At 47.7% G+C, this 24,394-nt stretch overlaps 1 protein-coding gene across 1 annotated transcript in view; it reads left to right on the top strand.

Annotated features, from left to right (window-relative positions):
- The window catches only part of LOC148508065 (uncharacterized), a 76,165-nt gene that overhangs the window by 37,240 nt on the left and 14,531 nt on the right, over nt 1–24,394 (top strand). The window contains exons 4-9 of the mRNA XM_088445069.1: nt 8,998–9,189; nt 9,578–9,656; nt 9,766–9,863; nt 10,026–10,134; nt 11,820–12,809; nt 21,965–22,185. Of these exons, the coding sequence (XP_088301195.1) occupies nt 8,998–9,189; nt 9,578–9,656; nt 9,766–9,863; nt 10,026–10,134; nt 11,820–12,809; nt 21,965–22,185 (1,689 nt within the window). The remainder of the gene's footprint in view (nt 1–8,997; nt 9,190–9,577; nt 9,657–9,765; nt 9,864–10,025; nt 10,135–11,819; nt 12,810–21,964; nt 22,186–24,394) is intronic.

Below are 24,394 nucleotides of genomic sequence, written 5' to 3'. Positions count from 1 at the left end.
CAGCACAGCTGTAACCGGGCAGCAGGGAGCTGCTCTCATATATAGTATCAGTGCCTCAGTCTTCTCTTCAGCACAGCTGTAACCGGGCAGCAGGGAGCCGCTCTCATATATATAGTATCAGTGCCTCAGTCTCCTCATCAGCACAGCTGTAACCGGGCAGCAGGGAGCCGCTCTCATATATAGTATCAGTGCCTCAGTCTTCTCATCAGCACAGCTGTAACCGGGCAGCAGGGAGCCGCTCTCATATATAGTATCAGTGCCTCAGTCTTCTCATCAGCACAGCTGTAACCGGGCAGCAGGGAGCCGCTCTCATATATCGTATCAGTGCCTCAGTCTTCTCATCAGCACAGCTGTAACCGGGCAGCAGGGAGCCGCTCTTATATATAGTATCAGTGCCTCAGTCTTCTCATCAGCACAGCTGTAACCAGGCAGCAGGGAGCCTCTCTCATATATATAGTATCAGTGCCTCAGTCCTTTCATCAGCACAGCTGTAACCGGGCAGCAGGGAGCCTCTCTCATATATAGTATCAGTGCCTCAGTCTTCTCTTCAGCACAGCTGTAACCGGGCAGCAGGGAGCCGCTCTCATATATAGTATCAGTGCCTCAGTCTCCTCATCAGCACAGCTGTAACCGGGCAGCAGGGAGCCGCTCTCATATATAGTATCAGTGCCTCAGTCTCCTCATCAGCACAGCTGTAACCGGGCAGCAGGGAGCCGCTCTCATATATAGTATCAGTGCCTCAGTCCTCTCATCAGCACAGCTGTAACCGGGCAGCAGGGAGCCTCTCTCATATATGTATCAGTGCCTCAGTCTCCTCATCAGCACAGCTGTAACCGGGCAGCAGGGAGCCTCTCTCATATATAGTATCAGTGCCTCAGTCTTCTCTTCAGCACAGCTGTAACCGGGCAGCAGGGAGCCGCTCTCATATATATAGTATCAGTGCCTCAGTCTCCTCATCAGCACAGCTGTAACCGGGCAGCAGGGAGCCGCTCTCATATATAGTATCAGTGCCTCAGTCTTCTCATCAGCACAGCTGTAACCGGGCAGCAGGGAGCCGCTCTCATATATAGTATCAGTGCCTCAGTCTCCTCATCAGCACAGCTGTAACCGGGCAGCAGGGAGCCGCTCTCATATATAGTATCAGTGCCTCAGTCCTCTCATCAGCACAGCTGTAACCGGGCAGCAGGGAGCCGCTCTCATATATATAGTATCAGTGCCTCAGTCTCCTCATCAGCACAGCTGTAACCGGGCAGCAGGGAGCCGCTCTCATATATAGTATCAGTGCCTCAGTCTTCTCATCAGCACAGCTGTAACCAGGCAGCAGGGAGCCGCTCTCATATACAGCATCAGTGCCTCAGTCTTCTCATCAGCACAGCTGTAACCAGGCAGCAGGGAGCCTCTCTCATATATAGTATCAGTGCCTCAGTCTTCTCATCAGCACAGCTGTAACCGGGCAGCAGGGAGGCGCTCTCATATATAGTATCAGTGCCTCAGTCTTCTCATCAGCACAGCTGTAACCGGGCAGCAGGCAGCCTCTCTCATATATAGTATCAGTGCCTCAGTGTTCTCATCAGCACAGCTGTAACTGGGCAGCAGGGAGCCGCTCTCATATATAGTTTCAGTGCCTCAGTCTTCTCATCAGCACAGCTGTAACCGGGCAGCAGGAAGCCGCTCTCATATACAGTATCAGTGCCTCAGTCTCCTCATCAGCACAGCTGTAACCAGGCAGCAGGGAGCCTCTCTCATATATAGTATCAGTGCCTCAGTCTTCTCATCAGCACAGCTGTAACCGGGCAGCAGGGAGGCGCTCTCATATATAGTATCAGTGCCTCAGTCTTCTCATCAGCACAGCTGTAACCGGGCAGCAGGGAGCCTCTCTCATATATAGTATCAGTGCCTCAGTCTCCTCATCAGCACAGCTGTAACCGGGCAGCAGGGAGGCGCTCTCATATATAGTATCAGTGCCTCAGTCTTCTCATCAGCACAGCTGTAACTGGGCAGCAGGGAGCCTCTCTCATATATAGTATCAGTGCCTCAGTGTTCTCATCAGCACAGCTGTAACCGGGCAGCAGGGAGCCTCTCTCATATATAGTATCAGTGCCTCAGTGTTCTCATCAGCACAGCTGTAACCGGGCAGCAGGGAGCCGCTCTCATATATAGTATCAGTGCCTCAGTGTTCTCATCAGCACAGCTGTAACCGGGCAGCAGGGAGCCGCTCTCATATATAGTATCAGTGCCTCAGTGTTCTCATCAGCACAGCTGTAACCGGGCAGCAGGGAGCCGCTCTCATATATAGTATCAGTGCCTCAGTCTTCTCATCAGCACAGCTGTAACCGGGCAGCAGGGAGCCGCTCTCATATATAGTATCAGTGCCTCAGTCTTCTCATCAGCACAGCTGTAACCGGGCAGCAGGGAGCCGCTCTCATATATAGTATCAGTGCCTCAGTCTTCTCATCAGCACAGCTGTAACCGGGCAGCAGGGAGCCGCTCTCATATATAGTATCAGTGCCTCAGTCCTCTCATCAGCACAGCTGTAACCAGGCAGCAGGGAGCCGCTCTCATATATAGTATCAGTGCCTCAGTCTTCTCATCAGCACAGCTGTAACCCGGCAGCAGGGAGCCGCTCTCATATATGTATCAGTGCCTCAGTCTTCTCATCAGCACAGCTGTAACCGGGCAGCAGGGAGCCTCTCTCATATATGTATCAGTGCCTCAGTCTTCTCATCAGCACAGCTGTAACCGGGCAGCAGGGAGCCTCTCTCATATATAGTATCAGTGCCTCAGTCTTCTCATCAGCACAGCTGTAACCAGGCAGCAGGGAGCCGCTCTCATATATAGTATCAGTGCCTCAGTCTTCTCATCAGCACAGCTGTAACCAGGCAGCAGGGAGCCGCTCTCATATATAGTATCAGTGCCTCAGTCTTCTCATCAGCACAGCTGTAACCAGGCAGCAGGGAGCCTCTCTCATATATGTATCAGTGCCTCAGTCTTCTCATCAGCACAGCTGTAACCGGGCAGCAGGGAGCCTCTCTCATATATGTATCAGTGCCTCAGTCTTCTCATCAGCACAGCTGTAACCGGGCAGCAGGGAGCCGCTCTCATATATAGTATCAGTGCCTCAGTCTTCTCATCAGCACAGCTGTAACCGGGCAGCAGGGAACCTCTCTCATATTTAGTATCAGTGCCTCAGTGTTCTCATCAGCACAGCTGTAACCGGGCAGCAGGGAGCCTCTCTCATATATAGTATCAGTGCCTCAGTGTTCTCATCAGCACAGCTGTAACCGGGCAGCAGGGAGCCGCTCTCATATATAGTATCAGTGCCTCAGTGTTCTCATCAGCACAGCTGTAACCGGGCAGCAGGGAGCCGCTCTCATATATAGTATCAGTGCCTCAGTCCTCTCATCAGCACAGCTGTAACCGGGCAGCAGGGAGCCGCTCTCATATATAGTATCAGTGCCTCAGTCTTCTCATCAGCACAGCTGTAACCGGGCAGCAGGGAGCCGCTCTCATATATAGTATCAGTGCCTCAGTCTTCTCATCAGCACAGCTGTAACCGGGCAGCAGGGAGCCGCTCTCATATATAGTATCAGTGCCTCAGTCTTCTCATCAGCACAGCTGTAACCGGGCAGCAGGGAGCCGCTCTCATATATAGTATCAGTGCCTCAGTCTTCTCATCAGCACAGCTGTAACCGGGCAGCAGGGAGCCGCTCTCATATATAGTATCAGTGCCTCAGTCTTCTCATCAGCACAGCTGTAACTGGGCAGCAGGGAGCCGCTCTCATATATAGTATCAGTGCCTCAGTCCTCTCATCAGCACAGCTGTAACCGGGCAGCAGGGAGCCGCTCTCATATATAGTATCAGTGACTCAGTCCTCTCATCAGCACAGCTGTAACCGGGCAGCAGGGACCCTCTCTCATATATGTATCAGTGCCTCAGTCTTCTCATCAGCACAGCTGTAACCGGGCAGCAGGAAGCCGCTCTCATATATAGTATCAGTGCCTCAGTCTTCTCATCAGCACAGCTGTAACCGGGCAGCAGGGAGCCGCTCTCATATATAGTATCAGTGCCTCAGTCTTCTCATCAGCACAGCTGTAACCGGGCAGCAGGGAGCCGCTCTCATATATAGTATCAGTGCCTCAGTCTTCTCATCAGCACAGCTGTAACCGGGCAGCAGGGAGCCGCTCTCATATATAGTATCAGTGCCTCAGTCTTCTCATCAGCACAGCTGTAACCGGGCAGCAGGGAGCCGCTCTCATATATAGTATCAGTGCCTCAGTCCTCTCATCAGCACAGCTGTAACCGGGCAGCAGGGAGCCGCTCTCATATATAGTATCAGTGCCTCAGTCTTCTCATCAGCACAGCTGTAACCGGGCAGCAGGGAGCCGCTCTCATATATAGTATCAGTGCCTCAGTCTTCTCATCAGCACAGCTGTAACCCGGCAGCAGGGAGCCGCTCTCATATATAGTATCAGTGCCTCAGTCTTCTCATCAGCACAGCTGTAACCCGGCAGCAGGGAGCCGCTCTCATATATAGTATCAGTGCCTCAGTCTTCTCATCAGCACAGCTGTAACCGGGCAGCAGGGAGCCTCTCTCATATATGTATCAGTGCCTCAGTCTTCTCATCAGCACAGCTGTAACCGGGCAGCAGGGAGCCTCTCTCATATATGTATCAGTGCCTCAGTCTTCTCATCAGCACAGCTGTAACCGGGCAGCAGGGAGCCGCTCTCATATATAGTATCAGTGCCTCAGTCTTCTCATCAGCACAGCTGTAACCGGGCAGCAGGGAGCCGCTCTCATATATAGTATCAGTGCCTCAGTCTTCTCATCAGCACAGCTGTAACCGGGCAGCAGGGAGCCTCTCTCATATATGTATCAGTGCCTCAGTCTTCTCATCAGCACAGCTGTAACCGGGCAGCAGGGAGCCGCTCTCATATATAGTATCAGTGCCTCAGTCTTCTCATCAGCACAGCTGTAACCGGGCAGCAGGGAGCCGCTCTCATATATAGTATCAGTGCCTCAGTCTTCTCATCAGCACAGCTGTAACCGGGCAGCAGGGAGCCTCTCTCATATATGTATCAGTGCCTCAGTCTTCTCATCAGCACAGCTGTAACCGGGCAGCAGGGAGCCGCTCTCATATATAGTATCAGTGCCTCAGTCTTCTCATCAGCACAGCTGTAACCGGGCAGCAGGGAGCCGCTCTCATATATAGTATCAGTGCCTCAGTCTTCTCATCAGCACAGCTGTAACCGGGCAGCAGGGAGCCGCTCTCATATATAGTATCAGTGCCTCAGTCTTCTCATCAGCACAGCTGTAACCCGGCAGCAGGGAGCCGCTCTCATATATAGTATCAGTGCCTCAGTCCTCTCATCAGCACAGCTGTAACCCGGCAGCAGGGAGCCGCTCTCATATATAGTATCAGTGCCTCAGTCTTCTCATCAGCACAGCTGTAACCCGGCAGCAGGGAGCCGCTCTCATATATAGTATCAGTGCCTCAGTCTTCTCATCAGCACAGCTGTAACCCGGCAGCAGGGAGCCGCTCTCATATATAATATCAGTGCCTCAGTCTTCTCATCAGCACAGCTGTAACCCGGCAGCAGGGAGCCGCTCTCATATATAGTATCAGTGCCTCAGTCTTCTCATCAGCACAGCTGTAACCCGGCAGCAGGGAGCCGCTCTCATATATGTATCAGTGCCTCAGTCTTCTCATCAGCACAGCTGTAACCGGGCAGCAGGGAGCCTCTCTCATATATGTATCAGTGCCTCAGTCTTCTCATCAGCACAGCTGTAACCGGGCAGCAGGGAGCCGCTCTCATATATAGTATCAGTGCCTCAGTCTTCTCATCAGCACAGCTGTAACCGGGCAGCAGGGAGCCGCTCTCATATATAGTATCAGTGCCTCAGTCTTCTCATCAGCACAGCTGTAACCGGGCAGCAGGGAGCCGCTCTCATATATAGTATCAGTGCCTCAGTCTTCTCATCAGCACAGCTGTAACCGGGCAGCAGGGAGCCGCTCTCATATATAGTATCAGTGCCTCAGTCTTCTCATCAGCACAGCTGTAACCGGGCAGCAGGGAGCCGCTCTCATATATAGTATCAGTGCCTCAGTCTTCTCATCAGCACAGCTGTAACCGGGCAGCAGGGAGCCGCTCTCATATATAGTATCAGTGCCTCAGTCTTCTCATCAGCACAGCTGTAACCGGGCAGCAGGGAGCCGCTCTCATATATAGTATCAGTGCCTCAGTCCTCTCATCAGCACAGCTGTAACCGGGCAGCAGGGAGCCGCTCTCATATATAGTATCAGTGCCTCAGTCTTCTCATCAGCACAGCTGTAACCCGGCAGCAGGGAGCCGCTCTCATATATAGTATCAGTGCCTCAGTCTTCTCATCAGCACAGCTGTAACCCGGCAGCAGGGAGCCGCTCTCATATTTAGTATCAGTGCCTCAGTCTTCTCATCAGCACAGCTGTAACCGGGCAGCAGGGAGCCGCTCTCATATATGTATCAGTGCCTCAGTCTTCTCATCAGCACAGCTGTAACCGGGCAGCAGGGAGCCTCTCTCATATATGTATCAGTGCCTCAGTCTTCTCATCAGCACAGCTGTAACCGGGCAGCAGGGAGCCGCTCTCATATATAGTATCAGTGCCTCAGTCTTCTCATCAGCACAGCTGTAACCGGGCAGCAGGGAGCCGCTCTCATATATAGTATCAGTGCCTCAGTCTTCTCATCAGCACAGCTGTAACCGGGCAGCAGGGAGCCGCTCTCATATATAGTATCAGTGCCTCAGTCTTCTCATCAGCACAGCTGTAACCGGGCAGCAGGGAGCCGCTCTCATATATAGTATCAGTGCCTCAGTCCTCTCATCAGCACAGCTGTAACCGGGCAGCAGGGAGCCGCTCTCATATATAGTATCAGTGCCTCAGTCCTCTCATCAGCACAGCTGTAACCCGGCAGCAGGGAGCCGCTCTCATATATAGTATCAGTGCCTCAGTCTTCTCATCAGCACAGCTGTAACCCGGCAGCAGGGAGCCGCTCTCATATATAGTATCAGTGCCTCAGTCTTCTCATCAGCACAGCTGTAACCGGGCAGCAGGGAGACGCTCTCATATATAGTATCAGTGCCTCAGTCTTCTCATCAGCACAGCTGTAACCGGGCAGCAGGGTGCCGCTCTCATATATAGTATCAGTTCCTCAGTCTTCTCATCAGCACAGCTGTAACCGGGCAGCAGGGAGCCGCTCTCATATATGTATCAGTGCCTCAGTCTTCTCATCAGCACAGCTGTAACCCGGCAGCAGGGAGCCGCTCTCATATATAGTATCAGTGCCTCAGTCTTCTCATCAGCACAGCTGTAACCAGGCAGCAGGGAGCCGCTCTCATATATAGTATCAGTGCCTCAGTCTTCTCATCAGCACAGCTGTAACCGGGCAGCAGGGAGCCTCTCTCATATATGTATCAGTGCCTCAGTCTTCTCATCAGCACAGCTGTAACCGGGCAGCAGGAAGCCGCTCTCATATATAGTATCAGTGCCTCAGTCTTCTCATCAGCACAGCTGTAACCAGGCAGCAGGGAGCCGCTCTCATATATAGTATCAGTGCCTCAGTCCTCTCATCAGCACAGCTGTAACCGGGCAGCAGGGAGCCGCTCTCATATATAGTATCAGTGCCTCAGTCTTCTCATCAGCACAGCTGTAACCGGGCAGCAGGAAGCCGCTCTCATATATAGTATCAGTGCCTCAGTCTTCTCATCAGCACAGCTGTAACCGGGCAGCAGGGAGCCGCTCTCATATATAGTATCAGTGCCTCAGTCTTCTCATCAGCACAGCTGTAACCGGGCAGCAGGGAGCCGCTCTCATATATAGTATCAGTGCCTCAGTCTTCTCATCAGCACATCTGTAACCGGGCAGCAGGGAGCCGCTCTCATATATAGTATCAGTGCCTCAGTCTTCTCATCAGCACAGCTGTAACCGGGCAGCAGGGAGCCGCTCTCATATATAGTATCAGTGCCTCAGTCTTCTCATCAGCACAGCTGTAACCGGGCAGCAGGGAGCCGCTCTCATATATAGTATCAGTGCCTCAGTCTTCTCATCAGCACAGCTGTAACCGGGCAGCAGGGAGCCGCTCTCATATATAGTATCAGTGCCTCAGTCTTCTCATCAGCACTGCTGTAACCGGGCAGCAGGGAGCCTCTCTCATATATGTATCAGTGCCTCAGTCTTCTCATCAGCACAGCTGTAACCGGGCAGCAGGGAGCCGCTCTCATATATAGTATCAGTGCCTCAGTCTTCTCATCAGCACAGCTGTAACCGGGCAGCAGGGAGCCGCTCTCATATATAGTATCAGTGCCTCAGTCTTCTCATCAGCACAGCTGTAACCGGGCAGCAGGGAGCCGCTCTCATATATAGTATCAGTGCCTCAGTCTTCTCATCAGCACAGCTGTAACCGGGCAGCAGGGAGCCGCTCTCATATATAGTATCAGTGCCTCAGTCTTCTCATCAGCACAGCTGTAACCGGGCAGCAGGGAGCCGCTCTCATATATAGTATCAGTGCCTCAGTCTTCTCATCAGCACAGCTGTAACCGGGCAGCAGGGAGCCGCTCTCATATATAGTATCAGTGCCTCAGTCTCCCGTTTTCGCTGTTTTGGAATTGAATACGGGAATAAGCTGGGACAAGCGCGCTAACTTTTCGACCTGAAAACCTGAGATGACGGCGAAAAGTCCAGCAACTAACTTTTCGCTTCAAATTGACTATGGCACATAGTATCTGTCCCAAGGTATTCACACAAGCTGGGAAATATAATATACATTGCTCAAAGTATTTTTTCTTCTTTCACTGAAATGAAGATGGCAGGAGAGGTGCTATATACTTTGCCCTTTCCTATAAATAGGAAGCGGATACAGATATGGGTTGTATTTATATAATAGATCCTTCTTGTATTATTATACACAATAAACCCCTAAAATAACAACAGCTATTTTTTGATGTCTCCTTCAATACACAGGATTACACAGTAGTGAAGACGACATCCAGTGAGTGTGTGACACCTAGCAGCCGTCCATGTGTATCAGGAGGACTGAGCAGGACCCAGAGCCCCATCACGGTGCCTCCACCTCACTCACTGATACATGAGAGAGACAATGACCAGAAGATCCTGGAACTCACCAACAAGATCATTCAGCTGCTGACTGGAGAGGTGACTGCTGGGAATAGGACATTATACAGTAACACCAGGGGATGTGTCTGGGTGATGACTGGAGAGGTGACTGCTGGGAATGGGACATTATACAGTAACACCAGGGGATGTGTCTGGGTGATGACTGGAGAGGTGACTGCTGGGAATGGGACATTATACAGTAACACCAGGGGATGTGTCTGGGTGATGACTGGAGAGGTGACTGCTGGGAATGGGACATTATACAGTAACACCAGGGGATGTGTCTGGGTGGTGACTGGAGAGGTGACTGCTGGGAATGGGACATTATACAGTAACACCAGGGGATGTGTCTGGGTGATGACTGTATAATTGTGTGTGTCAGGTTCCTATAAGGTGTCAGGATGTCACTGTCTATGTCTCCATGCAGGAGGAGGAATATATAGAGGAACACAAAGGCCTGTATGAGGACGTGATGATGGATAATCACTGGCCCTTCACATCACTTGGTAAGAGTAGATTGTACAGGGGAGAGCAGGTATGGGGACCCCCTATATACACACATCATCTGATAATCACATATATAAAATTTACTGAGTCACTGTGTGTCTCCTACAGATGGATCCAGTAGCAAAGATACCCCAGAGAGATGTCCCCATCCTCTTTATTCGCAGGATTATACAGGGGGAAATCACAGGATCCCACACGTTGATCAGGTAGGTAAGTTTTAGACTCTTCACAAATAACAAAGTGACTTATCACCGTATGATCTGTATAGCAGCTGTGTATGTGTTTGCATGGATTTTCTAATGTTTCAACTTAACTAATGATACTATACATTATTAAAGTATTATTTTATTGTTCTGTGGGTTATTTAGGGTGAAGGTCTCACTGATGTGAAGGTAGATGATCTAGGAGAAAAAGAGATGTATGTGAGGGGCGATCAGCAGTGTAAGGAGGAGGAAATCCCTACAGATATCAGCACAGGTGAGTAATAATCACTTATTACAGAAAATAGTCACATATTCTACACCCTCCTCTGTCTGTCTAAACTAATGAGGGAAATGTATCTACTCTGTGGCAGTCAGGAGCCATCAGCCCCTATTGGACTCTTGCTGTCCTCCTCACATCATGTCACTATGGTTTACCAGCCCAGAGATCTGACCAGTCTCCTCCCCACACTCTCTGGTGTATCTCATACATCAGGAACCATCAGCCACTATTATACTCCTCTCCCCCTCACATCATATCACTGTGTGTTACCAGCCCAGAGATCTGACCAGTCTCCTCCCCACACTCTCTGGTGTATCTCATACATCAGGAGCCATTAGCCCCTATTATACTCCTGCTCTCCCCCTCACATCATGTCACTGTGTGTTACCAGCCCACAGAACTGACCAGTCTCCTCCCCACACTCTCTGGTGTATCTCATACATCAGGAGCCATCAGCCTCTATTATACTCCTGCTCTCCCCCTCACATCATGTCACTATGTTTTACCAGCCCACAGAACTGACCAGTCTCCTCCCCACACTGTCTGGTGTATCTCATACATCAGGAGCCATCAGCCCCTATTATACTCCTGCTCTCCCCCTCACATCATGTCACTGTGTGTTACCAGCCCAGAGATCTGCCCAGTCTCCTCCCCACACTCTCTGGTGTATCTCATACAACAGGAGCCATCATCCCCTATTATACTTCTGCTCTCCCCCTCACATCATGTCACTGTGTGTTACCAGCCAATAGATTTGACCAGTCACAGTTAGTCACAGTCACTGGTCGATAGGATGAGACACAGTGTGATAATTACACGTGATCCACACTGTGTATTAATAGTAATATGATTTTTTTTTTTTTTTTTTTTGTATTCAGTAATTATTATATTCAATACTATTTACTGCAGGTATGAAGTATTCTAGCATAGGAGCATTTATAAACCCAGCTCCTGCTGCTCTGAATCCCAGGAAAGTACACAATTGTGCTATAAATGTCTGTACATATAAGTGTACAGTTATTGCAACTATTATGGAAACATGGTAAAAACCCTACACTGTTACATTTCTAGCTTTTCTCTCATTAGACCTCATGTATATTGCGCATCTTTCCTGCAAGCCTGATGGCAGTTGTATTTTTGTAACGTAGTTTCTGCTGTATTTTTATACATAGTCTATTGTTCCTTCTAGCACCCTGCACCTATCACAACCCGTGCAGTTTCTCTTTCTTGCCTGGAGTGTCGCTCTTTGCTCTGGTGAATCTAGCACACTCAGCTGACACAACAAACTGCTGATATACAAACCAGTGTATGCTAGAAGCACCAGAGCAAAGAGTGACACCCCAGGCAGGAATGAGGAACTGCACAGGTTGTGACAGGTGTAGGATGCTAGGATGAACACTACATAGTTAATGCTATAGTATTTTTAATCACATTTTAACCACACTCTTTTGACGTCGCAAAGTAAACTACAGCCAATGCATCTCCAATTATTAAATTAATCTTGTAAACACTGAAGTAAATATTTCTCAGCTTAATATGTCATACAATGGGTCTTGAAACATTTTTAATTTACAGCTTTTTTTATGATAATTTTTGGACTTTTTATCATAGTCTTAATTGTAAGATTAAACTTGTTGCCGGGAAATATTCATATTTTCATATTTTTTATTTATTCTTAGCAGATGGAGATAAAATCAGGAATACCTTAGAGGAACATCTCATCTTCTCTCTAGATGAAGTGAAAGATAAAGGCTCCATACGAGATTCTCCAGGAGAAAACCTTATTGCCCCAATTTTACATCCAGTACGTCCCAGTGATGACACGTCATCTGATCCCTCTTATAATGAGGAATATTCTCTTTATAAATCAGATATCAGTACATCTATTACAGCTCTTAGAGTAGATAAGATATTTCCCTGTTCTATAGGTGTCAAATGTTTTACAGAGAACACAAAGCTTGTGACCCATCAGCCAGCCACAGCAGGTCAGAAGCCGTTTCCATGTTCTCATTGTGGAAAATGTTTTAGATTCAAATCAGCTCTTGGTAAACATGAGAGAATTCACAAAGGTGAGAAACCATTTCCGTGTTCTGAGTGTGGGAAATGTTTTATACAGAAATCACATCTGGTTAAACATAAGAAACTTCACACAGGTGAGAAACCATTTCCATGCTCTGAGTGTGGGAAATGTTTTATACAGAAATCGGATCTGGTTATACATTGGAGATTTCACACAGGGGAGAAGCCATTTTCATGCTCTGAGTGTGGGAGGTGTTTTATTCATAAATCATCTCTTGTTACACACCAGAGACGTCACTCAGGTGAGAAGCCATTTCCATGTTCTGAATGTGGGAAATGGTTTACAGATAAATACGCCCTTGTTAGGCATCAGAGAAGTCACACGGGTGAGAAACCATTTTCATGTCCTGAGTGTGGGAAATGTTTTCCACATAAAGCACATCTTGTTAGACACGACAGGATTCACACTGGTGAGAGGCCATATTCATGTTTGGAGTGTGGGAAATGTTTTACACATAAATCACATCTTGTTAGACATGGCAGAATTCACACAGGGGAGAAACCATTTTCATGTTCTGAGTGTGGCAAACGCTTTGCACGGAAAACAACTCTTATTACACATCTGAGAATTTGCACAGGAGAAAAGCAATTTCCATGACCTGATGGGCCTGAAAATAGGATTTTAACAGTGTTCTAAAAGGGAGACTTGTTCTGGACAGAAGTAAAATTTTGCTATACAATTATGTATATAGGAAATGAAAAGCAAGATAAATCGTACTATCATCCACATGTAGAGATGGTCGCATCTTTCAATGCAATTAAATTAATAAGACTTGCACCTGTGAGAGACATACATGTACATACACAGGTGTGTGTGTGTGTGTGCATCTGGCGTGTGTTGGTGCTCAGTGCAGAAGTGGCATTGGTCAATATTTATTCAACCTTATGTGATAAAAGCATATTTTAATATATTATACTATATGCAAATAGGGTGATGCAGTCATATACACAAAATAATATCTATATAATAAAAGTGAAAGTCACATTTGCCATAATTAAAAAATTAATATAAACCCCTCCGGAACTGTTGGTTACCCTTTTACAGATTAAATGCAAATTGTGTCTTACCTAAAGCAGCCTGTATGGGGATGGCAAGTATTGTGAATAGATTTCATATATTATAGCTGTAGTGCTAATGTTTTTAGTGCGAACATACAGTATGGTTAGGTCATACTGCAATCAGCCAATTAGAAGTAGCTACTGTAATAGTCTAATATTTTAATGTAAGCTGGTAGCCATCTTGTTTGCTGGTGAAGGTAAAAATGCCTGTCTGTATGTTTTGTGAGAGAATCCTGTGTGAGAAATGGTCATGATCTGAGTTCATTTTAAATTGGAGTTTTTCATGCTTGCAGTGCCATGTTAGGGTACTATGCTTTGACTACAGCAGAGCTCCAGATGGTAAGAACTCTTTCTTATGTAATAAACATTGGTATAGGTCTCTTCATTGGGTATGCAATCGGGAAGCTGACTGCCTAAATACCGGCAGCCGGCTTCCCGACTGTCATTTCCCGGCAAGGGTGAAATGCCGGGCGTCTAGATGTAGACGCCCGCATTTCCCCGACGCCAGGAGACCAGCGCCCGGCATCCCAATCGTAGCGATGCCGGGCGCCGCGAGCGGACAGCCACGGGGGGGGGAGGGTTAGGTTTAGGGCTCCCGGGGAGGACTTAGGGTTAGGCACCCTCCCGGGAGGGTTAGGGTTAGGCTAGGGGGAGGGAGGGGGAGGGTTAGGCACCCCCGGGGGGGGACTTAGGGTTAGGCACCCCCTGGGGGACTTAGGTTTAGGCAGCGGGGAAGGGGGTGGTTAGGCACTTAGAGGGGGGATTAGGGTTAGGCACTTGGGGAATTTAGGGTTAGGCACCCCTAAGGAGGGTTAGGTTAGTAGATACTCACCTATCCACGATGTTAGGTGCACTTGTAGTAATACCGAGTATATCGCAGTATGAACCTCCAGTGACAGAGACACGTAATTGTAGATGATAGTGAGTAATAGATGATACCTACCCTCCAACATGACCCCTTCCATCCATCCGGTACAAAATGTTCTGCTCCTGGACTTCCCACCTAATGAATGATTGCAGTCACCTGTGTTGAGCAAGTTAATTGATGAGACAGATGTTTCAGCACAGGTGTCTGCAATCATAAATTAAGAAGGAAATCCAGGAGCAGAGCATTTTATACCTAATGGAACGGGTCATGTTGGAGGGTCTGGATTTTATGTGTTTACTTGTCTGAGGGCTGTGTGGTAATTCTTGTAGTCTGGCAATCCGGGTCTTTCATACAGGCAGATAGAAGGGAAATGACAGGACATAGGCAAAAGCAAGACATTCAGTGTCAGTTCTGCCAACACGTGGATGTGCTTGTCCAGGAACTGAATCACTCCCACTTTACGTATCACCTGGCACTGTGTGTAAGATGATTAAGCTCCATCTCTGGATCGAGCTCCGAGTTTTGCACATCTTCTTTGAATTCTGTTATTGACCTCTGGCTTGGATTCTATTAGACTTTTCTTCTGTGTCACCCAAAGACCTGATAACCTCTAAATCGATCTTACTAGTGGTCTGTACTTGCTCTGCCTAGTGACTTTGGACTAGGCAGAGCAAGTCCAGACCACTAGCTGGATCGATTAACAGGTTATTAGGTCTTTGGTTGAGGCAGATGAAAAGTCAGAGGTCAGTAACAGAAATAAGACAAGGTTTGCAAGGCTCAGAACAGCATCCAGAAATGGAGCTTAATCACCTAGCACAGAGGTTCCCAAACTCGGTCCTCAAGGCACCTTAACAGTACAGGTTTTTAAGGATATCCATGCTTGACCACAGGTGACTTGATTAGTACTTCAGTCAATTTGATTTAACCACCTGTGCTCAACCATGGGCTAAAACCTGAACTGTTGGGGTGTCTTGAGGACTGCGTTTGGGAACCTCTGACCTAGCACTTAGTACAAGGTGAGTTCTTATTTTATAGGTAAAGGGGAGTGTTTCAGGTTCTGGACAGGTAACTTCACTCTGCACATGCGTTCGCTGCAAACTGGACACTAAACATTGCTCCTACATTCACAGTCCTGGCTTAGGATATTAAAGGCCCACTAACCTGGCCAACTTCTTAAATACTGACTCCTTCAAAGGAACATTCATGTTCTGCATAACATAACGCAGATTGTGACGCTTCACCCCTCCTTCCCAAGCTACCTTTAGGTGCTCTAGGTTTGCTAGGATATCTTTTGAAGAATACAAGTATTAACCAAGCAGAATGAACATTTTAGGCTGGATGACATGAATGGTCTTCATCAACTTTGCCAAACGAAAAATAATTTCTTCACTGCACGCTTGTGAAGCAGTCATTAGCTCTTTTTTTGGAAATTTTCAGATAAAGGGCTTGATGGTGATGTGGGAATAAAGCAAAAAAAAGTAAGTAAATATGCACTGGAGTAAATCCATGTTGCACTGCAGGTGGGGCAGATGTAAAATGTGCAGAGAGATTTAGATTTGGAACTCAAATCTAAATGGCAGTGTAAAAATACAGCTGCCCAGCATTTGCTGGCTACATGCAACAGCAACCAGTATTTACTCTGCGTGCAATTAATAAATGTATTTTCACCCCATGTATTGCAGAATGGTTTTCCCATGTCCTCAGTAACTTGCTCTTTTTTTGCTTTACTCCCGTCTCAGAATCACAGGTGAAAAGTCAGAGAATGAAGTAGGAACTGTGAAATAAAAATGTTCTAAAAAATTAAATGGAAAAAAAAAAAAAAGTATAAAAACATATATTTATTTTAAAGTGATATCGATGTAATGTATATTATCCCGGCATTAAGACATGTAACAAATGTATATGTTATGTATAAAAAGTATGTAAATAGACATTTGTTTGTGGAGAATAACCAAGGGATATTTAAAGACTTGTTACAAAGTAAATCCCATTTCTTTGAAAAAAATATGCTTGTTGTGAAAGTGAGCAGAACCCATGGACCCCAGTTGTCAACAAGGCACCGTGCAGGCTGCTGGGAGGGTCTATAACAGCGTGGGGTGGGTTCATGTGTCATGGGTTGGGTGTCATGTGTTGGGTCTGCTTGTCCACTAAATTGCATTGCTTGACCATTTGCAGACCTTCATGTACACAACGATGGAATATTCCATCAGATTAATGCACCGTGTCATCGGTCCTAAACTGTCCAGAATTGGTTTGAGGAGCATTCTGGAGAGTTCCGATGAATGGTGTGACCACCACGTTCGCCTGACATGAACCCAATCAAGCATTTATGGGACATGGTGGATAAGTCCATTTGCACCCAAGATCAGGCATCTACAAATATCAGAGCTGTGGGAAGCTATCCAGATGGCATGGGTCAAAATCTTTCCACAGGTCTACAGTCCACTTGTGGAATCAATGCCTACACAACACGAGGGGGTAAATTTACTAAAGTGAGAGTTTTTAGAAGTGGATATGTTGCCCATTGCAACCAATCAGAGTCTACTTAACATTTAACTAGCACCTTCTTAAAGATCAGAGCTAGAATCTGATTGGTGGCTATTGGCAACATCTCCACTTCTAAAAACTCTCACTTTAGTAAATTTACCCCATGGCATCTATCCCATGACTTTCAGCACTTCTGCACAGCCCTGTCGGAGGAACTAGAGTGGAATGGAGATCTGATATTTATATGCGTAATTTTTATGCTGCTGATTTATTTTTAGGATCATCAGTTGAACCTTGAATAAATGTCATCAAAATGTTAAAGATAATTATGCCAGATTCTCCCTTCTGTTTCCATTTCGTCGATGACTGCATCCTGTGGGGCCTATATTCTACCACCCAGAGAAGAAGCAGAAACAGTATTTATTAAAGAAAGCTCTTGAGATATGAGAGATGATACTTTAAGTGCAGCAATCACAATATAGGAGGGGGATATCTTGGTGGAAGGAGAATATATACAGTGTGTGTATATATATATATATATATATATATATATATATATATATACATACACACACACACACATATTCATGTTGGAACTGTGTTCATTTATATTTTACGCCAAAGCACCAGGTTGAGTCCTGTGCTGTAGTGATTAAACTCCGGATCTTGGTGCCGGAGGTGGAAATGTACTGGACATCTTCAATATGCCAAGCTGCAGCTCCATGAGTTGTTAATACCCAGGGCTGCACCACCTACTTGGCTAAGTCCCTGCACTATGCATCGTGCACAGAAGCCAATTTGCTCTGTGCCCGGTGCTATGTGCTGGGACTAGAGTATTCAAATGTGATATATCTTAGAACTGGTGGAACTCTGGGACACACCTCCGATGCCTGTGGTGCTCCTGTCCCTGCTAGAATAAGCTCTGTAGAGATGAGAGGGGACCCCTGTGGTCTAGTGAAAGGCTGCTCCTGAAGTCTCTGGATGAAGCTCTGCACAGATCCTTCCAGCTGGGCTACACATTCAGTAAGCTTCCAGAGGGTCTGAGAATGGCACCTCCTGACTGAATGAAAGAGGTGCAGGGCATTGTTGGAAGTCCCAACCACTTGCCATAATAAACCTCTCGTCAGACTTGTAGACTTCCGAAAGGGAATTAGGGTATTGCCTTTCTCTCCCAGGTCACCTCTTGCACAGAGGAGAGAACACCTTGTTCAGTAGTTGCAACTCACCCTGGCTGCTGCAATTTGAGTTGTGCCCAGTATGTCTGTGCTGGGCACAACTCAGCTACCAAAGTGGAACTGATCCATAGTAAGCATGCAGGGGGAATAACCACCGCCACCCAGGAGGTACCATATACACTCACCAATCGTCTGCATGATGTGTCCGGCCTGAGGTCTCAACTGGGCGGGCATTTAAATTTGCCGGCCCAGTTGAGCTGTCACTCACTGCCGGCTCCCTGCACCACGTACACGGGCGAACAGCAGGTCGCCCGTACACACCAGCAGATGCACCGATATATATATGCAGATATATCAGCCATCTGCTTTGCTGCACAACCGATGCGATATGTCTGTGAACGACATAGTTCAAAGACATATCGGCCGATTTATCGCCCAGTGTGTACCGAGCTTTATGTTAATGCAAGGATCTGTGCAGCTTCAAGTGGGACGTCTCTCCGCTTAGTTTTTCCATCCGCCGCCGCAACCATCATTATCATTTGTCCGCTTGTCTCAATTATTCTTTTTGTGTAGCAATATTTGGTATAAATAGTACCCAGTTTTTATGCTGCATTCTCCCGGGTACACTTATGTATAATTCACTATCAAGTTTTCCTCTTTATGGACAATTATTTATGAGCCCAAATGTTAGGAGGTAGATTGGAAGGAGTCAGATTTCTGGCTCAATAACTTCTTGACCCAGCAGATAGTGTGGAATTTCTGTGTTCACAGTATTTGGATGGTGGAACCAAAATCGTTATTTATGTGATACTATTTTGGACTTACTACACTATATCATCCTTTTCCATTTTTTTTGTGTTTCCAGCAAGAATTTAAGGGAAAAAACATAGAATTCAAATTAGAAGGATTCAGTTGGTCACAGTACATCAAATAGAAGTGACTTAGTGATTCTATGCTGGTCTGTTTTTCATATCAAGTGAAAGTTCAGGTGGGAGTACCCACGTTAACCAATTATTTGTGTGCAACTTCAGTTGTACTTTAATACATTTATGGAGTACCTCCTATCAGATCTTGCAACTAGCCCGAGTTGTGTCCTGGTCTATGTATCTCCTATCAGATCCTTAAACTCTCCTGAGTTCTGCCCTGGTTCTACACAGCTCCTCCTATCAGATCCTACAACTATCCTGAATTCTGGCCTGGTTCTACACAACTCCTCCTATCAGATCCTGCAACTATCCTGAGTTCTGCCCTGGTTCTACACAGCTCCTATCAGATCCTGCAACTATTCTGAATTCTGCCCTGGTTCTACACAGCTCCTATCAGATCCTGCAACTATCCTGAGTTCTGCCCTGGTTCTACATAGCTACTCTTATCAGATCCTGCAACTATCCTGAGTTCTGCCCTGGTTCTATACAGCTCCTCCTATCAGATCCTGCAACTATCCTGAGTTCTGCCCTGGTTCTATACAGCTCCTCCTATCAGATCCTGCAACTATCCTGAGTTCTGCCCTGGTTCTATACAGCTCTTCCTATCAGATCCTGCAATTAGTCTGAGTTCTGCCCTGGTCTACACAGCTCCTCATATCAGATCCTGCAACATGCAGAGTTATGCCCTGGTTCTACACAACTCCTCCTATCAGATCCTGCAACTATCCTGAGTTCTGCCCTGGTTCTACACAGCTCCTATCAGATCCTGCAACTATTCTGAATTCTGCCCTGGTTCTACACAGCTCCTATCAGATCCTGCAACTATCCTGAGTTCTGCCCTGGTTCTACATAGCTACTCTTATCAGATCCTGCAACTATCCTGAGTTCTGCCCTGGTTCTATACAGCTCCTCCTATCAGATCCTGCAACTATCCTGAGTTCTGCCCTGGTTCTATACAGCTCCTCCTATCAGATCCTGCAACTATCCTGAATTCTGCCCTGGTTTTACACAGCTCTTCCCTATCAGATCCTGCAATTAGTCTGAGTTCTGCCCTGGTCTACACAGCTCCTCATATCAGATCCTGCAACATGCAGAGTTATGCCCTGGTCTACACAGCTCCTACTATCAGATCCTGCAAACAGCCTGTGTTGTGCCCTGGTCTATACATCTTCTATAAGATCCTGCAACTATCCTGAGTTCTGCCCTGGTTCTACACAGCTCCTGCGATCAGATCCTGCAGCTAGCCCGAGTTCTGCCCTGGTGCACACAGCTCATAGTGGGACATATCACAAGAACCTCTGTACACCACTCCCAAAGAATAACAATAGCATATGGAGGCATTTAAATACAAAAATTTAATGTAATTTTGCTCCTCCTGTATAATTATAATAACTGAACACCAGAGGCTGCTTCCCTTGTATAATAGTAACAGGACTCTACAGGTTGCTCCTCCTGTACATTAATAAAAGGACACCACAGGCTGCTCCCCCTGTATTAAAATAACCGGACACCAGAGACTGCTCCCCCAGCATAATAATAATAACAGGACACCACAGGCTGCTCCCTCTGTATATTACTAATGACAAGACACCACAGGCTGCTCCCCTTGTATAATACTAATAGGACACCACAGGCTGCTCCCACTGTATAACAATAACAGGACACCACAGACTGCTCCTGAATAATTATAACAGGACACCAGAAGCTGCTTTCCCTGCATAATAATAGGACATCAGAAACTGCTCCCCCTGTATAATAATGATAATAACAGGACACCACAGGCTGTTTCCCTGTATTATAATAATAATAATAACAGGACACCACAGGCTGCTCCCCCTGTATAATAACTAACAGGACACCACAGGCTGCTCACCATATATAATGATAACAAGACACCTCAGGCTACTCCCCCTGTATAATAATAACGGGACACCACAGGCTGCTCCCCCTGTATAATGATAATAAGAGGACACTACAGGCTGCTCCCCCTGTATAATAATATTAGGACACCAGAGACTGCTCTCCCTGTATAATAATAATAACAGGACACAGCAGGCTTGTACCCCTGTATAATAATAACAGGACACCACAGGCTGTAACAGGACACCAGAGACTGCTCCACCTGTATAATAATAATAGGACACAGCAGGCTACTACCCCTGTATAATAATAATAACAGGACACCACAGGCTGTTCCCCCTGTATAATGATTATAACAGGAAACCACAGGTGGCTCCCCCTGTGTAATAATAATAAAAATAACAGGACACAGCAGGCTGCTTCCCCTGTATAATAACAACAGGACACCACAGGCTGTTCGCCTGTATAATAATAACAGGATACCACAGGCTGCTCCCCCTGTATAACAGTAACAGGACACCACAGGCTGCTCCTCCTGTATGATGATAATAACAGGACACCATAGGCTGCTCCCCCTGTATAATATTAATAACAGGACACCACAGACTGCTCCTCCTGTATGATGATAATAACAGGACACCAGAAGCTGTTCCCCCTGTATAATAATAATAGCAGGACACAGCAGGCTGCTACCCCTGTATAATAATAATAACAGGACACCACATGCTGCTCCCCCTGTATAATGATAACAGGACACCACAGGCTACTCCCCCTGTATAATAACAGTAACAGGACACCAGTCTGCTCCCCCTGTATAATGAAAGTAACAGCACACCACAGGCTGCTCCCCCTGTATAATAACAGGACACCACAGGCTGCTCCTCTTGTATAATAATAACAGGACACCAGAGGCTGCTCCCCCTGTATAATAATAACGACACCACAGGCTGCTCCCCTGTATAATAATAATAATAACAGGACACCAGAGGCTGCTCTCCTGTATAATAATAACAGGACACCACAGGCTGCTCCCCCTGTATAATAATAACAGGACAACTCAGGCTGCTCCCCCTGTATAATAATTACAGTAACAGGACACCACAGGCTGCTCCTCCTGTATAATAATAATAGAACACCACAGACTGCTCCTCCTGTATAATAATAATAACAGGACACCACAGGCTGCTCCCCCTATATAATGATAACAAGACACCACAGGCTGCTCCCCCTGTATAATAATAACAGGACACGACAGGCTGCTCCCGCTGTATAATGATAGGACACCACAGGCTGCTCCTCCTGTATAATTATAAACAGGACAACAGCACCAGAGCCGTGGGGTTGCTGCAGTTTTCCATTCTGGCCTTGAGTTTATAATCAATTTGATATTCGGAAAAATGGCCGCCGCTTGCTACTAGAAGGGACAATTATTTTTCAAAAGTTTAGTTCCCCTTCAATAACGTTGTCCTTATGTCACGTGATTCCTGCGGTCACATGGCACGCGGGTGTGGCTTCGTTCGGCTCCACACATCCTTCTCTTGTCTTGCGTATCTACGGGGTATTGTGTCTAGATCCCCTGCAAGAGTGCAAGGTATCAATGTAATGTGGGGATGTGCAGTGTGTGACAGCTACTTTGCAGGGGAAGGGACGTGTTACCGCTGCTGCTCAGGGGGGATATGTGACAGCCACTGTGCATGGGGTGTATGTGTGACATCTGCTTTGCATGGGTTGGGGTGTCATAGCTGTTGTGCAGGGTGGGTGTGTGTGGTAGGGTGTTGTGCGATAGCTGTTGCGTATTGGGGGATGGTTAAGGATCTAGCATCAACCTTGGGGGGATGTGTGACGGCTACTGCTCATTGGGGGGGGATGTGTGACAGCTGCTGCGCATTGGGGGGGATGTGTGACAGCTGTTGCGCATTGGGGGGGATGTGTGACAGCTGTTGCGCATTGGGGGGGTGTGACCGCTGCTGTGCATTGGGGGGGATGTGTGACAGCTGTTGCGCATTGGGGGGGGATGTGTGACAGTTGCTGCGCATTGGGGGGGATGTGTGACAGCTGCTGCTCATTGGGGGGGATGTGTGAAAGCTGCTGCGCATTGGGGGGGATGTGTGACAGCTGCTGCACATTGGGGGGGATGTGTGACAGCTGCTGCGCATTGGGGGGGATGTGTGACAGCTGCTGCGCATTGGGGGGGATGTGTGACAGCTGCTGCGCATTGGGGGGGATGTGTGACAGCTGTTGCGCATTGGGGGGGATGTGTGACAGTTGCTGCGCATTGGGGGGGATGTGTGACAGCTGCTGCTCATTGGGGGGGATGTGTGACAGCTGCTGCTCATTGGGGGGGGATGTGTGAAAGCTGCTGCGCATTGGGTGGCTGTATGACAGCTGCTGCGCATTGGGTGGATGTATGACAGCTGCTGCGCATTGGGGGGGATATGTGACAGCTGCTGCGCATTGGGGGGGATGTGTGACAGCTGTTGCGCATTGGGGGGGATGTGTGACAGCTGTTGCGCATTGGGGGGGATGTGTGACAGCTGTTGCGCATTGGGGGGATGTGTGACAGCTGCTGCGCATTGGGGGGGATGTGTGACAGCTGTTGCGCATTGGGGGGGATGTGTGACAGCTGTTGCGCATTGGGGGGGTGTGACCGCTGCTGTGCATTGGGGGGGATGTGTGACAGCTGTTGCGCATTGGGGGGGATGTGTGACAGTTGCTGCGCATTGGGGGGGATGTGTGACAGCTGCTGCTCATTGGGGGGGATGTGTGACAGCTGCTGCTCATTGGGGGGGATGTGTGACAGCTGCTGCTCATTGGGGGGGATGTGTGAAAGCTGCTGCTCATTGGGGGGGGATGTGTGACAGCTGCTGCTCATTGGGGGGGATGTGTGAAAGCTGCTGCGCATTGGGTGGATGTATGACAGCTGCTGCGCAGGTTCGGGGATGTGACAGGCTCTTGTGCAGTGGGAACAAGGACGGGACCAAACCTGGAAGGCATGACCACGGCCCCCTAAAAATTAAAAGTATAAAACTTATTGCGGTACCATGCGCTGCTTGTGGTGCGTTGTAAGCTGCAAAGGGGGATATTTGTCAGCATCTGACCCGGGCCCCTCCAGCAAACTCGGACACGGGTCAGTTGCCCGCTTCTACCCCCCTCTCTGCGTCACTGTTTGCTGTCTAGAACTTTTGGAATATTTTTAGGTGTAATTTAAGTTCAGTAATGAAATAGCAGAGAAGGGCTTAGGTTACTCATACAGGGGGAGATGTATCAAACCTTCTAGACTAGAGAAACAAAGTGGAGACGTTGCCCACAGCAACCATACAGCTTTGAATGTTTGATGCATTGCTTCTAAAATCTCTCAAGCTAAGGGCTCGATCCAATTAGGTGCGATGTACTCGCGTGTGCGTGTCATCGCAACAGTGGCCGTGCTTGGGGGTCGGCCGGATACACCTGAAAGTGCTCGCTGACCCAAATTCAGGCGAATTCGGTGGCGAATCGGGCTGCGTAGCGTGCAATGTCCCGGGCCATTGCCAGCGTTTTAACGCCGTTGCAACAGCACATCGCACCTAATTAAATCGAGCCCTTAATATAGCTGTTTCTTATATGCTCTACCTTCCACAGTGTACTATTATTATCGTCCTTTATAAGGCCCCACTTGTTCCCTGCCGCACCATACTGGGTAAATATGGGTTGGGTACGGGTGCCTACCCCTAACCCTCACGCTAACCCTGCTACTTACCTTTGGGATTCTGGCAGTCCGGATGCCGGAGCCGGCATTCAGAGCGCCTGAATCCCCGCGGACG

This window comes from Taudactylus pleione, unplaced genomic scaffold (assembly GCF_031769625.1).
Source record: "Taudactylus pleione unplaced genomic scaffold, aTauple2 ptg000377l, whole genome shotgun sequence".
NCBI lineage: Eukaryota > Metazoa > Chordata > Amphibia > Anura > Myobatrachidae > Taudactylus > Taudactylus pleione.
The sequence above is the reverse complement of the archived record's forward strand: the minus strand, read 5'-3'. Positions and strand labels throughout refer to the sequence as shown.